We start from the raw sequence: 18,054 nt of genomic DNA on the forward strand, positions 1-18,054 counted from the left end.
GAACCACTTCTCACCTATTGCTACACTTACGTTTGGTCACAGACCATCAGATAGGCAATGTGATTTTCAAAGGTTTCAGACATATACTTAAAATATAATGAGATTAATTATCAATATTGATTTAAATAATCTGTATGTCATTTAGGTGTTTTTATTATCAACACATTGTGAGCATCTAGAGGAAATGTAACTCAACTTACACTTTCTGAGAGCTTTCTGTGTAGTAGATATTTAATGAATATTTATTGAATGGATAATGAATATACTTAATTTCTAGGAAAGTATACAGTGAATATTTTAAAAGCAGAATAACCAAAATACATTTCTTAAAACAGAAGTGGTATAGAGAAATACAAAATGAACACTAATTAGTTATTACTCATTGGAATGATTTTATACATGAGGTTATATATTATTTATGTGGCAAAACCCACATCTGGACAAGGGAACGCAACTTGTTCCAAGCTTTAATATTCTTCACATGCAACTAAATGCAGAATTTAACCCAGGGTCTTGGCACCCAACCATTAGTTTTAATAGATATGTTAGTTTGTCATGTTGACATTATTGAATTGTCCTTTCCACCCTACCCATTGATGCTTTTATTCATATTTTATTCCTTTTGTAAAGAATATAGGTTGAGACATCCGTCCAGGGGCAGTATTAATAAAGGTTTATCTCATTTGGTTCTGATTTCATAGCAGGCTCCTTTTGTTGCCCCAGACCCACAGGGATGCTGAAGGAAGATCCGTGCCCTGGGAGCATGTGGAGGTGAATCTGTTTCATTGGTTGGCGTTCTCTTCTCAGCATGCCTCCAGCCGAAGGGCCAGCCCCCAGTGAGCTGGGCTCTGGACTTTTACTAGTATTCTCTGAAAGGGCAGAACTAGTATAGTCCTTCTGCATCTGTTGCTTTGGGGAGAAATATTGAAAACCATCCTCATGATCAGCGTCTTCCTGCCAATACTTAAATTTAAGTGTTTGCAATGTTCTTGTTCTTAAATGTCTCACAGATTAGAGAAACTTTGACAACTCGGTAGCACCTTCGCGCTTCTACCAACTAGTTTGCCAAGCTTTTAATTTCTTGCACCCAACTTTCAATAACTTGCCTCATAAAAATCTGCCTTCCCAAAAGGTACTATATGTATTATGGCACCAACTATCTAGCTTAACAATTCCAGCTTTTTTTCTTTTTTCCTCTTTGAAGGGGAATGCTTTCCTCACTTCTAGTCTTTCAGTTTTTCCATAGACTTTTCCCATCAATTACAAATATCATTATCAGGTATATCTTAAGATGAGTTTTTAACAACGTATGATTATAGAAGGCCATAAGGTGACAAATCATGAAGCAACACAATTAAAAGAGAATAAACTTTTATATTTGGTTTTAAAATTTACTATATTATTCATGTCAGGATTGCCCTTTTGGGGGATGAAGCTGACATTAAGATTGGCTGAAATGGTAATAATAAGGAGACAATCTAACAGGTGGATGGAGGATTCATTACAAATTGCAATGCATTAATTCATGAGGGACAGACATAACTCAGTATCTGAGGATGGCCCTGTGCAGGATTGAGCTTGTTGTCTCTTCCACAGAATGCCTTTGGGGTATATTGCAAAAATAGAGTACTGAATAGAATTGACCACTATTTTAGGTGTAAATAGGCCATTGAGAGTTGAATGTATATATGCATTTATTTTTTTAATGTTTTTATTAATTTTTAGAGAGAGAGGAAGGGTGAGGGATAGAAAGATAGAAACATCGATAAGAGAGAAACATCGATCAGCTGCCTCCTGTACACCCCCTACTGGGGATCAAGCCCACAACCCAGGCATGTACCCTGACCGGGAATGGAACTGTGACCTCCTGGTGCATAGGTTAACACTCAACCACTGAGCCATACTGGCCGGGCAGTACATATACATTTATTACACACTCTTTATAATTCTTCATAATAACCTTCGCATTTTTATCACTCCATTTTCTTTGGTTTTAAAATCCCAAAGTAAAGTAAATTAGAATGGCATTATTTACTGTTTTGCCAATAAAAATAGTAGCATTCCCTTAAGTAAGCCTAACCCCCGTGTGTTGAATTTTCATATATATATATCTTCTCTGCACTCAGGGTTTGAGTTAAGCCTGGTGAAAATCCTATAGTAGGAAGTCTTACAGTGACATGTGGTTAAGCTGAAAGGACGTAGGAGACCAGCTTACAGAGGAAGAATATGAGACCTTGAGAGGTGAAGTGCTTGCCCAGGTCGCACAGCCTGGACCACGGCTTCCGGGATCCCAGAACCTGCCACAGGCGGGTTACTAGCATGTGGCAGCCTCATGGCAGGACAGCAGTGCGATTCTCCCTTCCAAGGGTTCAGCACTGACACGCTTTTGCACATCGCACTGTGTGCAAGCCCAGACGTTCTGCCAGGAGCAAAACAACACTCCTTAAACACTCCGTGACTTCCAGAGCTTCATGGAATAAAAGGTTGACGTTAATGGTTGCCAGCTTGGAGGGAGTAGCTCCTCTTTGGCGCCAAATGTATGTGGAGAACAGATGAGACTGTGGGAGTGAAGTTGGCAAAAGGGGAAGAGACATGAGTCTATTCTTTTTTTTCGAAAATGAAAGTATAATAAATATCTGGATAAGTTAGATGTTTATTATTCATTTAGAGATTCTTCCCATTTGGAAGTGAAATATCTGTGTCTTTAGGGTGAGTACTCTTGAATAATAATTTTATATTATTTTTCTAAATATCACACAGTGATCCTTTTTATTTGGAAGTAAAGAGATTATTTTTTTTAAATATATTTCTTTATTGATGTCAGAGAGGAAGGGAGAAGAAGAAGAGAGAGAAACATCAATGATGAGAGAGAATCGTGGATTGGCTGCCTCCTGCATGCCCCCCACTGGGGATCGAGCCCGCAACCCAGGCATGTGCCCTTGGCCGGAATCGAACCTGGGATCCTTCAGTCCGCAGGCTGATGCTCTATCCACTGAGCCAAGCTGGCTAGGGCTAAAGAGATTATTTTAATTACATATACATACATACATATATATATATACACACACACACACACACACACACACACACACACACATATATATACACACATATATATATATATATGTATATGTATATATATGTCAAACTATTTGTGTTCCCTTTCCTAAAGGTAACTATTTCTTATACTGAAACTAGAGGCTGGGTGCACGAAAATTCGTGCACTAGGGTGGGGGGGTCCCTCAGCCCGGCCTGTGCCCTCTCGCAGTCCAGGACCCCTCGGGAGATGTCTGACTGACAGCTTAGGCCCGCTCCCTGGAAGATCAGGCCTAAGCTGGCAGTTAGACATCCCTCTGGCAGCCGGGGAGCCCTTCTTAGCGCTGCTGTGGAGGAGGGAGAGGCTCCCACCACCGCCACTGTGCTGGCCAACCATGAGCTGGCTTCTGGCTGAGCAGCGCTATCCCTATGGACGCACACTGACCACCAGGGGGCGGCTTCTGCATTGAGCGTCTGCCCCCTGGTGGTCAGTGTGCATCATAGCAACTGCTCCTTCCAGGTTGTTCTGCCATTAGGGTCAATTTGCATGTTACCCTTTTATTATATAGGATGCCTATATTTAAGCAGTGACGCATGTTAAGATAATGTGTTTCAACAATTTTGAGAACTAAAAGCAAATATACCTCACAGGTAATGATTATGTAAATGTTTGGTTCCTAGAGATAGAACTGTCTTTGACATCAGGAGTGTGGATATGGTGGCCAAGAATTCTGTCATTTTATTTCACACTCATTTTGTTTCTGAAAAGCCTCTTAGTGTGTTGGAAAGCCTACATAGCACAGTGACCTTCACGGCGTTTGTTCGCAGAGGCTCTGCGGTCTCCTGCTGCGGCTGTCTGGGGTTAAGCGGGGGGTGGGGGTGGGGGTGGGGGGGCATTTTGTAGACCCACCAAATATTCAGAGAAACACTCCCTCACGAAACCTTCCTGGGTGTCCATCCATAAATCTGTTGTGTGCCTAATGGTATAGGGTAGTGGTTCTCGTTAAATCACATCCCTGATGTCTTTCTGACCTAGAGTTTTCATGTATTTTCTAATTTAAGAGCATACTTACATTGATTTCAGCTTGCGTTTGAAAATGTGTCTAGCACATCAATTTTTTTTTCAAGCAATACACATTTGATCATCTCTTACTAAGTTGAGTCTTGTTGCTTTGAAATAAGAACTGTAGATAAGATACTTGGTATAGGTTTGGGAGTTCTTAAAGTGACCTGTTTAAATCTATTTGTAATTTATTATCTGTCTCTCTGTCTCTCTGTCAGTCACTCTGTGACTGTCTCTCTCTTCCCCAGGCCCATGATTTTAGACACAGTAAACAAAAGGAAGCCTGGCCAGCGTGGCTCAGTGGTTGAGCTTCAACCTATGAACCAGGAGGTTACTGGTTTGATTCCCGGTCAGGGCACGTGCCCAAGTTGTGGCTCTATCCCCAGTGTGGGGCGTGCAGGGAGGCAGCTGATCAATGATTCTCTCTCATCATTGATGTTTCTATCTATCTCTCCCTCTCCCTTTCTTTCTGAAATCAGTAAAAATGTATATTTTTTTTTTAAAAAAGTAAGACTGAGACTGTCACATAAGGGATATCGCAGTGTAGTTCAGTGGCCATTCTATGCTATTTTGAAATGGAAGCATATGATTTTAATGGAGGCACATGGCTTCCATAATCATGTCTGAATAATGTCTGGGATTAACTAGGCATGGAGAATATTTAGGTGTTATTACTAAGTATCTGTTTTTATAGAATTACACAAATAATGCCAACCCCACAGGACCACACAGAGTAGATTGTTTCTGTTTATGTAGTTTAATGTAATACTCTACTTTCTAAAAGGAAAAAAAAGTTATTCGCCTCAGTAGCATCAAGCTCAAACATTCACATGGTGTCCTGTATAACTTTTGAAAGGGTATTTACTAAAAAGCACAGTTCTACCAGGTGGAAATCGTCATACTAAAAGTTTTATAGTTCCGGTCAAATCAGTAATATTGAGACTACGGACCATGCCCATAGTTACTGAACATACAATTATGCAGGGCCTTGAATTATCACTTGATATTTTTTTCGACTCCAGGTAATCAAAGATTTTAAGTTGTTACGCCTCCTTAGGATAGGCTATTGATGAAGGGAATTTTTAAACCCAGGTTCACTGTCACAGTTTTAGGGAGTGATCAGTGTTTTCGTGACTATCGGATTGAATTTGAATGTAATTCCCGTGTGGAGAACTATTTGGATGCATTAACTGAAACTTCTCCTGTATAAAATGTCCCCTGTGGTAGTGCATGGTGGAATCACATACACTATCATTTTTCATATACATGTGAATAATGCAGTTGGGAGAGATTGGCGGTTCCTTTGGTTCTAACTGTGTAAGTCTCATGTCTGCATTAATTTGGAAATTTTTAAGCCTCCCTTCGAATATGTTTTTAGAGGTGAGAGAATAGAAACAGCGATGAATTCTTAAAGCCGCTATGAATTTTGCAAAACAGGCCTCAGTCCTTTTCACCTATTACTCAGTTTAGGGGAAAATACCCCAAAAGCATTTTCATCAGCATCCAGCCACATCTCATGGTACTGGCTTGAGATTCTCTAATGAGATTTTGTTATATTTCCTGAACCAAAGTCAGCGGAGGCCGGTTTTTCCATTAAATGACACATCGTTCTTTTAAACGGCTGTGGTGTCAGGCTCGTCTCATGGGTCAGATTTTTCTAAGACTTCTCGCTCTTCCTCAGCCTCGTTTTGGAAATCTTCAACAAATATTTCCAGCAAAATTTGGAATCTCTAAGGCCACATTATGTCACCAGCTTCTTGGGTTAGAATTATCCTCTGTTCTTTACCTTTGGGCTGTCTACTTTTATCTCCATTAACCTTTTGGCTCGAGTATAAACATTTATTGAAGGCTACCTCCTTTGTCGGTCCAGTAACTCCAAAGGTTAGTGAGAAGTGGATGCTAGTCTGACCTCTTTTATCCACATTAGATGATTCTAATTATTCCTAAGAAATGACACTTTTGACCCATTTTGTCCTTGTCAAGTTTGTCTAGTTGTAGACTGTCTAAGCATGAAACTCTGGGTTCAAAGAGTGCCCAGGAGGGCCGGGGTTTTTTTTTTTTTCCAACTTAGAATGGGGAGCCCTCAAAAGTGCACACTATTTCTTTTTCCTTTTTAAAACATTCCAGCTTCACTGAAATTCAGGGCTCCTATTATGTACCTTGAATTGATTTATTATTGAAAGAGACGGCCTAGATATAGATAAAGTGCAAACTTTAACCTGCAAAAAATCCAGGGGTTATTTCCATACAAACAAAAAAATGATGAAAACCTTTGTACAAGTGAGAATAAGCCAAGTTTTGCTGAGGTTGCCAGCAACCCTAATATCACAATAGCTCTTTACATTTAAAAGAGGTGTTTGTTTTTTTTCTCATGGTCCATGAAGATTGTGAGAACCGGGGCTTCCTCCTTACAGGCTTACAAGATCAATTCAGCAACGTCAAGGCAACACGGTAGTCCATTGGCTCTTACAGCTTCTGTGTGGAAGTGACGTGAGTCAGTCCTTGTTCAACTTCCTTGGTCAAATGAAGTGATAGGACCACACCCAACTTTAAAAGAGACCTGGAACGTGGAGAGTTGGAAATAAATGACCAGCGGCACTAGTGACCGCCCCCCACTTTTAAAATGGAGAATGGTGTTGCTCTTGACAGCTGTGCTAATGATGACAAATATTACCAGTGCCCGAGAAATAGTAGGGATTCAACACCTTTTTAATGCATCTGTTCACAGAGGTCTTTAGCTAAAGTTTGACAGGCATTGATGGCGTACTCTACGCTGTGTCACTTGCTTTCCATGGCAAGCTTGGCGATAGAAAGCATTGCTCGTTTCTCAGATGTACTTGTGAAGTTCAGAATGTTCAAGTTCAAGTGACTTTCTTTTCATAGAACCCACCAGTAGCAAGTGTCAGGATGAAAACCTACATCATCTAACTCCAAGCACAGCCGTGTTCTTCCTGCTACACCTCAACTCTAAGGTCAACGATGAACCATGAGATGTTTTAAATTCCTAATTACAGAAGCAGGAATTATGAGTCACCACTGTGCAGTTCCTCGTACCTTAAGGCACAAACATCAAACATACCTAATGATTTTTAGAATGGCAATGAAGTTTTGGTGTTTTTCCCACCGAGGGAAAATTGTCTTATACTTTTGAGCACATTTGATGAGGCAGTTATCGTTTTGTTTGTTTTTTAAACTTTTAAGTCAGTGATTCTGAATGTCTTTTCTATTGGTTTTCAATTGCTGCCAAATCAAATTGCCATACATTCAGTGGCTTAACACCACGCAAATGTATTACATTAAAGTTCTATAGATCAGAAGTCCAGTACGAGTCTCTAGAGACTAAAATAAGTTTGTCAGGATCTGTTCCTTTCTGGGGGGGCTGGGGGAAGAGTCTGGGGAGAATTCATTTTCTGCTCATTCAGATTGTTGGCAGAATTCAGTTCTTGGAGTCTGCAGAACTGAAGTTTGTTTCTTTGCTCCCTTTAATGGAGGTCCCTCCCAGTTTCTAGACCACTGCATTCCTTAGCTGAGGCCTCAGCTTGCCATCCTCAGATGCAGCAGGTGGAATCCTTTTCATGTCCAATCTCTTTGATCTACTGCTGCCTTTTTCTTCTACTTAAGAAATCTCCTGTGTTTTGATTGGGTCTCTCTAGATAATCCAGGGTTGCCTAGGCATTTCATGGTCCTAAACCTTAATCGTATCTTTAAAATCCCCTTTACCAAGTAAGGTAACATATACTCAGGTTCCAGGTGACTTAGAGCATGGACATCTTCGGGGCCCAGATCTCTGCCTACCACACCTTTTACATCTGCTCTCTTTTCTCATCATGTTGTAGCAACTGTAATCTCTGTAGGAGACTAGATAAAGATCTTGGCCTTCATTTCTTCATTTGTGAAATCATTGAATGTAAAGTTGCTTCCACTCTTAACTCTTGTATACATCCTTCTGATAGGGAGAGGCATTGGAAAGTAAGCCTAATGATCAATGTGAATATTACTGCTATTTTCTATTCATGGACTTTGCTGGAGTGTGGATTTCATATAATCCTGACTAACTCCTTCCCTCTCACACTTGGTAATCTTCTTTGAAGGCAGTCAATCTCTCAAAAGTTGACTTCTTCAGAAAGAAATTGACTTACCTGCTCAAAACTGTAATAACTGGTCCCTTGAGATTTTTTATCTACTTATTTACTCTACAGCTTGGATATAGCTTTCAGCAAATCTTTGGTACATTTTTGCTTTTGCTTTATTGATTTGGAGAAAAAGAAATTGTTTCCTCTTTAATTTAGTTTCTTAGTAAGTCAGATTGTACCTGTACCCAAGCATAATAAGTAGTTCCAAAGTTTTAAAAGGTATTATGCCTAATTTACCGTTAAGGAAAGATATTAATTAATGGTTTTTTATTGTGCCACAAAATTAGCTGCTTTAAATATTAATTTGCCCATGTACAAAGTGGAGAAAATGTTAATGCCTAACTCTTGGAGTTAAAACAATCAAAAACAAAAATTCTAGGGAAGTACTTAATACCCAACACTTAGCAAATAATAGATATAAATAGCTAATATTTTGATAGCAGTAATAGCAGGAGTGGATGTGAAGAACGCATCCCAGTATGCTCCAGGCTTTCTAGTTTTAACCCTGAAAATCCAACATCTTGGGAAATGCTTCAATCCCAGGAAAAGCCAGATGGTTGGTCACCCTAGGAGTAGTAGTTTGGAAACAAGAATTAAATATAAATAAGGGCCCTGCTTTCTACAAGCTATTTTACCTAAAAGAAATTATTAAATTTTTGAGTTGCTATTTCTTTATCTGAAAATATATATGAAATAATAGAACCCTTATTTTTTCGTGCTCAAACCATCTCTACTGGCTTTATTCTGCTTAGAGATTTCAGCACAAAAGGCTTTGCCTAATATGAAGAGGACCTTTAATATCTGCTTTTAACCTGCCCTTCCATACGCTATATTCCTTCCTCCTACTCATGATGATAATAATAATCATGATTATGATGATGATGATGACGACAGCTAATGTTTATCTAGTGCTTTCTACATACCAAGAACAGCTCTGAAGACTTTATAAGAACTTAAACAAAAGAGTCCAGAACTACTCACTATTTCTTGTACACATGACTTTCTATATTCTATTCAGACTATTGCCATGCTATTACCAGAAATTGTAAATTCCTCCTGTATATCCTTTAAGATCCTGCCTAAATATCACCTCTTCTATGAAATCCTTCCAGAATCCACAGGACAGGAATTTCTCTTTCCCTTCACTGACTTTCAAACAATTTACTCATGATGTTACACTGCTTACCATTCTACGTTTTGCATTATATCAAACTTTTTTTTTTTTAACGTATCTGTATCCTTCACCAAAAAAACGCCTGTTCATATTTCTAGCACCACGCATAGGACTCTGTTTGTTGGTTTGTTTGTGAAATGAATGGAAGAGCAATTGATTTACTTTACACTTAAAGATTCCTTAAAGAGTTTAAGTGATCAATATCTGTTTTTTATATTATCTATCAAAAACTGTAAAAGCTCATTTACTGTGTAGAAACCCATATGGCTTTAAGAACTATGGAATATAAAGATTAAGTAATTAAAATGAAATAATAGAATACAGTAGAAATGGGGCCAAGTGTCTATTGTTGCAATCTATTCTTTAAAATCAGAAGAAGCAGATGTTACAAATAAGATGACTAAATCCATCACAGACAGGTTTATCTGAATGGTGGACTGTCTCCCGTGACTTGCTCTGCTTACTGCTTGGAGAACTGCTGACCCTGATCTGTGGACTTAACTGTTTCTCTGGTAGTAAAAGGAGCTAAAATTTGCATAATTAAGACCTACTGTTTAATTGGATATGGGTCACTATCATTTCAGATTGAAGAAGCTTGCTTGTGCTCAAATTCTGATTTGTAAATGGGAATAAATAGAAATGGTCACTCAGATGGGTAACCCTAGTGACAACTTGATAATATTTTTTGCCTAGATTGTTAAAAATTACATGATATGAAACTACTTCTTGCCTCCAGGGCTTTCAGATACTTGTTTTTTAATGGTTATACTAGCTAAATATTAAGATATGTGGTTGAAAAAATTAAGACTTTAAAATGAGTCAAAGTATGAATATGAAAAATCAGTATGCCAGTATTTCTTGCAATTGATCTGGTGTACTACCTCTTCTGTTTTAATATTTGAAGTATTTTTCTTCAGACTTCTTTTTAAATGTACCCATCATGGTTCATGTTTTCATTAAATTGTGTATTCTGTGGTAGTTTTACCTCTCATCATAGAAATGAAACTTCAAGAAATGGGTTAGCCTTCTTTTTAACATGCATCGTTTTTAATATGGCTCCACAGTTAACAATGGGTCCATGTCTCATGCGTTATCATTGTTGTCATTCAGCGGGTGAAACGGGTTTCCCAGATTCCTCAGAGATTTCAAATGGCCAGATTACATGGAACTCCTCAAGCGAACACTTGTTCATGCCAATTTGGGAAATTGGTGATAGCACAAAACATGTGGGAAAGTCCCAGACCGGGCCGAAGTCTCTTCGGCAGGATCGTATCTAGGTGGAAATGCAGTTCAGAAATTACCTTGAGACCCTTGTATTGTACTCTGTGTTGTGGTTTTATGATATTTGATATACAGAACATGGGCTGCTGAATGATAAAAGTCTGAATGCCAGTTCACTGTGACTCATCAGAAACAAGAGTCTTGCTAAGCTTACTTATTTCCTCCCCGTTTATTTCCTGCCATGTCCACGTATCAACATCGTTAAAGAAAACAGCCTAAAATGCTGATGCTCTGGAGCCTCGTATTTAAAATGTCCACTGAAAACATTTGGTCTCCCTGCTTCTAGGCCTCAGAGGATATCATGCTTTACGTGCTCTGCGTTTGATTTTATTCTTAATTCCCCTTTTATAGCCTTTCTGGAGACAATGCATGGTTGATCGTTAGCATTATTATTATTATGATTGTTATTTCGGCTACAGTCGGACTACATATCCACGCTTAGCAAAGGGGTTGAGTAGATTTCATTATTCATTCAGAATAAATTCCTCCTCTAATATAAATGTTGCTCGGGATAGAGCTTTGAAATGGATCCTGATTCTTTACATTCTTTCCTGTCTGTTTCAGGAAATAGTGAGATCCTGTTGATAGTAAAGGACAATGTGTCTAAAGTTCACTTCTAAACACCCTGCTCTTTGCCATGAAAGTCATCTGCACTCTCTTTATAATTCAGAGCCACGAGAGATCTGACTAATCTTGGCGATCTGATCCAGTATCATTTAGGGGGGTGTTGGGGGGAAAAAATCCTTGATAATAATTCTACCATTCAGTTTAGTGCAAGCTGGAAAGTTTTACAGCTTCTGTCATCTTAACAAGATATCAGGAGGCAGGGGAATAAGGACTTGGATTATGGTTCTGGAGATTTAGTTGTCTGTAAGAAAAAATGAAACGATCCGTTATTATTCAAGGATTTAATCAATGAAAGCAAATGGCATCTGTTTGTTATCATTCTTTCTGCAGAAGACAAAGGCTCAGGCCCCCATGGTGCTGACTGCTGGTCCCAAGTGGCTGCTGGATGTGACTTGGCAAGGAGTGGAGGACAACAAAAACAACTGCATTGTGTACAGCAAAGGTAAAGGCAAGATCCTGTCCCTCCTTCTTTGGAAGTATTGAAACCTGAGAACTGCAAAACAGCGCCAAACGAGCTGGAATGGGAGTACGGAGTCAAATTTGGTCCTCTCTTCCTTTTTCTCTTAGGATCTCTCTTGCCTGTGTTTGCAGCAAAATCTAGTGCTTTTTTATACAACGTAAAACAAACAGTACTATGCCTTGAATTACTTAGCGCCATACGCATTTTCCTAAACTCTGTTCATGTTTGAGGACCCCTTCCTTGGTCCACGTTTTTAGTGATGGCCGGTTTGAGGCACTCCCAGGTTTCTCTCGAAGGCATGATCGATCAGGAAGCCAATTCCTTGTGACATTTAGCACTTCCTGTCAAGGTGTGTGCTCCAGGAGGCACTGCATTCCAGCCAGGTTCTTGAAATCACTCATGACGGGAGGGTAGCTTAAAATGAAACCATGGCAAAGATGGAATTCTCCCCAGTAGTGATTTCTGAAGGGCCGGAGGTGACCGGGAAGGAGGAAGCGATGGCTTGCAGAGCTTTGCCTTTGATTTGCTCAGTGAGACATCAACCTAGACTGTGTCATCCAGCTACGCCCTGGCTACAAAGGAGCGGAGCCGCAGCTCACCGCTCAGCGGTGGCATATTGCGGGCCTGGCTCTCCAAAACACAGCCCCCTCCTCCTCGTGTGTGGTGTGGTTTGGGGCCCTTCCCTCCGTATTCAAGTTATGGACCCGCGCTCTGTACTTTTTCCAGTGAAATCCCTAATCGCTCTACTTTGTAAATATTGCAAAACCTTGTGCTTCTCATGTTTAATTTCTTCTAGCTTTCGTTTTTAACCAAATAGACCTACTGAGATCAAAGATTTATTTGCACATTGAACCTAGACGCCATAAAAGCATACAAGGGACCAAGCAAATAAGCGCCCCTATCAATGTATTAACATAGAAAACACTAATCATAACATCAAAGACCCTTAAAAACTTGCTAGAAACAATTACAACTTGTTCCTGTAATCATTATAATTTGTACACTTATAAGAGGATTGCCATTAAACTGCCGTAGCCTTTGAAAGTTGAAACACCGGAAAAAGGGAATTTGCAAGCTAAGAAAACAATTGCACAGCAGGATCTGATTATATCCCTTTTCCTTCTATGATTGCTGGTCCCATACCCACTAGTTTCTAACCCTAAATACCTGCGCTGTGCTGGTGGAGGAGCTTTTAGCTGGAAGAGAAGGTAGATTTTTCCCAGGATATGTCAATATGATCTATCAACATGGGAAGAAACAGTACAGTGAACCAACCTCCCAATGCCCACATTCAGAATGCAAAAATACAAAAGGGATCTTCGAATATAGGGTTAATTACTGGGAATTACTTTTTTTATTTTTTTTTTTGCTGTGCAGTATCTTATCTACATGATGGCACTGTAGTATGGACGAAGCAAAGGAATAGCTGTTCTCCTATCAGAACCCAAATCCATTGCATCTGTAAATCAGGCATTCTTTTGGAAGAGACGATGGTTACATTGTTATATAAGGAAAATAACAAAATTCTAATTCAGTGTTCCATGGAGTACTTTTTTTATTATAGTTGGATATACCTCAAGCCTTTGGGCAATAAATTTTGAGTAATTTATGGAACCTTATTAATTAATAATCTATACTAATGAAAGGGTAATATGCTAATTAGGCTGGATGACTTCTGGACAAAGCCGCAGCAGCTGCCTGAGCCTCGGCCCTCGCAGCTGAGGCTCAGGCAACCGAGGCTCAGGCAGCCCCAAATGGTGGCTGCTGCTGCGAGGGTGGGGCCGAGGCTCAGGCAAGCCACAGATGGTGGCTGCCACTGCAAGGGCCAAGGCTCAGGCAGCTGCCGGCAGTGGCGGCGGCAGCAGCAGCGTGATGGGGGTGTTGCCCTGATCGCCTCCTGCAGAGGGAAGTCAGACTGCAGCTTAGGCCCGCTCCCCCTAAGCCATCAGTAGGACATCCCTTGAGGGCTTCCAGACTGTGAGAGGAGGCAGGCCGGGCTGAGGGACCCCCCTCCAGTGCACGAATTTTTGTGCACCGGGCCTCTAGTTAACTCATAGAACTTGTGCTAGCCTTGTACCTGGATAATAATGGTCACATTTATTAAGCACCCCTGAGTCCCTGCCCTTGGCATTCCCTTACTAAACTGTACATACTTCTTTCATTCCTCGTCATTGCCTTGTTTTATGATTATCATTTTATGCATTTAGGAAGAGTAAGTAAAAAGTAAGCTATTTCCTGCCTTTCCAATCTACTCCACATTTACTGAGGGCAAGGACTGTGTCTTAGTCACCTTTCTATCTTTGGTCTGGCATTCTGCTTATACCAAAAAAAACCCACAAAAAAACAAACCACCAACAACGAAATAAATATTGATTGGTTGACTAGATAAACTAATGATGAATGTTTGCCAGAGACTGTAATAGACGCTTCACATACTATGATGATGAACCGTTTGATTTCTTGCCATTTCATAGTTTCTAGCCTACAAAAGTCAATTAGATATTGTTCACCCTACAAGAACAATTAGTATTGCAGTTCATATAGCAGGGACTCCAGTAACTATATATGCATTATTTCATTTAATCATCATGTAAAACCTCCCATAAGGTAATGAACATACTACCTCATTTTAACAAGGTGAAATTGCGAATTCGTAGGGTAAGTAATTTGCCACGGTCACGGAGCTAACATGCATGGGTGTTGAAGTGGGGTTCACACGCACATTGGTCTAACTTAGGGTCTGGGTTACACAGAGTGGAGTATGTTCTCCCTGCATTAAGATTTAAACAGCTCAGTGAGATGGGCAGGGTTTTTTTTTCCATTGGACACAATTTGGCATTGGGACTTAGAGAGGTAGGATGGTAGTCCTTGGGCATGGAGAACTAACAATGAAGCCAAGGTTAAATCCAGGTCTTGACAATTCCAAGTCCTGTACCCCGTGTCCTATGGGACTCTGCCTTTGCACGTGCGACTGGTACGTGATGAGAAGATCCTCTCAAACCACGCAGACCTTTATGTCCAGAGATCACGGCGTATATATTAATGTGGAACTTCCCAAAGTGCGTGTATGTGTTTTCTTTCCAATGGACTTCCACTGGGATTAGTGCTCTGGGCAACACACTTGGGAAAACTCGGCTGTAGACTCTACTCTGATCTCCTCACTGGGCTTCAGAGGCCTGGTGTTAATTTCTAGAATTCAGATTTTCATTGGAGGGAGGGGATAGCTCCCCCACAGTAGGTCTTCAAGTTCTGGGAATACCTTAATATTTTGGGATTGGAATAGGGATCATTCGAGTCATGGAAAATGTGACCCCAGGAAGCGCACCTACCAGGACCACGTGGGCTCTGAAGCCTTTTGTCGTTACAGCCAGCAGGTATGGCAGAACTCCTCAAAGCAAATGAGTTTTGTAGGTGGAAGGATTTAGCGATTTAGATTGAACAATATTGACTTGAAAGTCTCTAATGTGTGAGGCATTGTCATAGTTTTTATGTTATTTTGGGGGCTCTTGTTTTCAAGTGATAGAAATCCCAATGAAGTTCACTTTGCGTGTGTGTGTGTGTGTGTGTGTGTGTGTGTGTGTGTGTGTGTGTGTAGGAGGGGCATTCATCTGCTCCTGGCCCTGAGAGTCCAGGGCAGTTCTGGGCTTCAGGAACACCTTAATCCAGTTGTTCAAACCTTGTCCCCAGATTGTCTCTGTCTTCTGCTTCGTCTTTCTTTTGTGGGCTTCATTCTCAGAAGTAGTCTCCTCAGGCAGAGGGAAGCTCCGGACTTATTCTACCAGCTCAACAATTCCAGCGAAAAGAGGGCTTTTCCAGATGTTTATTGGGATATATCACATACCAAACCCTAAACCAGTTAATCGCTATGACTCTCCCTGACCCTCCCTCACCACCGACGACAATCATCCTTAGGGCCAAAGAGTAGAATTATCCCCACAGGAGCCACTAAAATGGAGGGTAAATAGTTTCCCCAAAGTACTATTTCCACACACACACAAAAATCATTGCTTGTGGGGCTAACATCCATGCACCCAGATTTCCTTATTTTGTTTTCTAGCTGAGAACCTACATGACTTAGGCATTCTATGCCAAAATCATTATTATATGAGATGGCTAACTGAGAGTATATTAGCACCTGTTTACAAATAGGAGGTAACATGCATATGTGTAGTGTTTTTAAAAATTGCCTTGACTGTGAATTTTTTGATATTTTTATGTTGTGTCCATAGGCCACTTAATATGTAACTATGGCCACTTATGAGACACACTTCTTGAAGTATCATTAAATGTGGGCTAGTAATGAAATTAAATATAATTAATAATGTAAATATATATATATTTCATTGTTCATCAAATAATTATTATAAAATGTATTCTATCGCTTAGTGCTGCTTAACTGCCTGCCATCATCTTGTTTCATCAATGTCAGAAAAGAACAGTATTTGGCATTAATGTTATAATCTCATGTACTTTTTTCCTGCCTCAACTACCCCCTGTCATTCCAGAAAGTAATTAGGTCATCCAGACATTGATGGACCAGACTTGTTGGGTCGTCTGTTTTTTGCCATTATTTTCAACAGACTCCAGATAATTCTAATTTACTTATCTGCAGTGAAAAAAGACTAAAAAGCACTATGCTGAAGTGAAAGGGAGGTTGCTAGCGGGTAGGATGAGCAAGGTCTGCCCACTTACTACTAAAATCCACTAATGCCTGTTCAACATTGGAGCTTGTCTTCTCTTTTTTTCTTTTTCAATTACAGTTTACACTGGGCATCATTTTGTATTAGTTTCAGTTGTACGCATGGTGTCTTCTTTGCTCTGTAATGTTCTGTTCTTTAGAGCGGTTGCACAGAATCGGTGGCCCTTTTATACATGAAAAGTAAATGGCTTAATTTGAGTTTTGTGTTTCTGAGTATTTACTAGTAAAATTAAGCCTTTAGCGTGGGGTTTTGTTCATGCAGCTCACTTCAAATAAGGAGTTGTTATTTCAGAGTAGCCACATTGTCTAGGTATCCAGATTAAGAGAATAGACATTGTCAGTAAAAAGAGTAGAAAAATATCATGCTAACCCTCACTCTCACCTTAACCACAGAAGAATTCTTGCTGTGGCCAGGTAGCGCAATCGTCCTACCCATATGCCAAGGTTGCAGGTTCCCTTGCTGGTTAGGGCACATAATATAAGCAACTAATAAATGCATAAATAAGTGGGGGCAAGAAATCAGTATTTCTTTCATTCTCATTCTCTCTCTCTCTCCTCTCTCTCTCTCTCTCCTCTCTCTCTCTCTCTCTCTCTCTCTCTCTCCCCTCTCCTTCTCCCTCTCCCTAAAATCAATCAGTCAGTAAAAAAGGATTCTTCTTATGCGAAAGCACAATTTCATTGAGAAACAACTGTTGCTCATATGTAACTTTGGGCAAGTCATTTTTCCCTCTCTAAACCTTGATTTTCTCAGCTGTAAAAATGGAATAGCAGTGGCCATCTCACAGAATTTTGGGGAAGATGCACCCACACACTAACTGTGTATGTTATTATAAATATCATATTTGCCCTGTAGTCATAAGTCAATACAAATTAGAGGAAATGAAGCCAGGCCTCCATGTTGGTATCAAGCAAGTATGCAAGGAAACATCATCGTCTGATACAAGATTTATACCCAAGAATTCCATAGATCCCTTTCAGTCACTGTGAACCCACGGTACCTGCAGAGAATCATATTACAGAATCAGAGAACTGAAGCCTTTGCCAGATATTATTGGATTTTTCTTTGGGGGGGGGGGGGACATGCTATTTCTATTTTTAATGGAAGTCATAAAAATGCTAATATAATTATGATAATAATACTAGTAATAGCAGTTACCATTTAATAAGCACTTATCTATGCCAGGTATTATTTTAAACACTGTATATACATTTTCTTATTTACCATTGCAAGCTCATGATGTAAGAACCGTATTCCCACTTTGTGGATGAGTAAACCAAGGTCCAAATAAGTTAAGTAAATAGTTAAAGGATTATAGCTCATACATAATGAAATTGGGATTTAGCCTTAAATATGTCATCCTAAGTTACCAAATATACAATTAGCAGAGTTTTGAAGATGTGGTTGTAGGTTATTGCTCTTCTTCCCAAATTGCATACTGCATGTTTATCAGCCATTCTTTTTCTCATTCTATGGTTTGGCTTTAAAGAGAAAGTGTCCAAGAAGTAAAACAGCAGTGATAGCAGTACTTTTTCTAAATTCTCTGTTGCTTTTAAAACCACGACAATTTAAAGTCATACAGA

The 18,054-nt window shown here is 39.8% G+C and overlaps 1 protein-coding gene across 1 annotated transcript in view; it reads left to right on the top strand.

The window, feature by feature from the left end:
- Positions 1–18,054, top strand: part of ZFPM2 (zinc finger protein, FOG family member 2) — a 436,841-nt gene that overhangs the window by 275,209 nt on the left and 143,578 nt on the right. The window contains exon 5 of the mRNA XM_054708624.1: positions 11,645–11,756. Within this exon, the coding sequence (XP_054564599.1) occupies positions 11,645–11,756 (112 nt within the window). The remainder of the gene's footprint in view (positions 1–11,644; positions 11,757–18,054) is intronic.

This window comes from Eptesicus fuscus, chromosome 19, assembly GCF_027574615.1.
Source record: "Eptesicus fuscus isolate TK198812 chromosome 19, DD_ASM_mEF_20220401, whole genome shotgun sequence".
In the NCBI taxonomy this organism is placed as follows: Eukaryota; Metazoa; Chordata; class Mammalia; order Chiroptera; family Vespertilionidae; genus Eptesicus; species Eptesicus fuscus.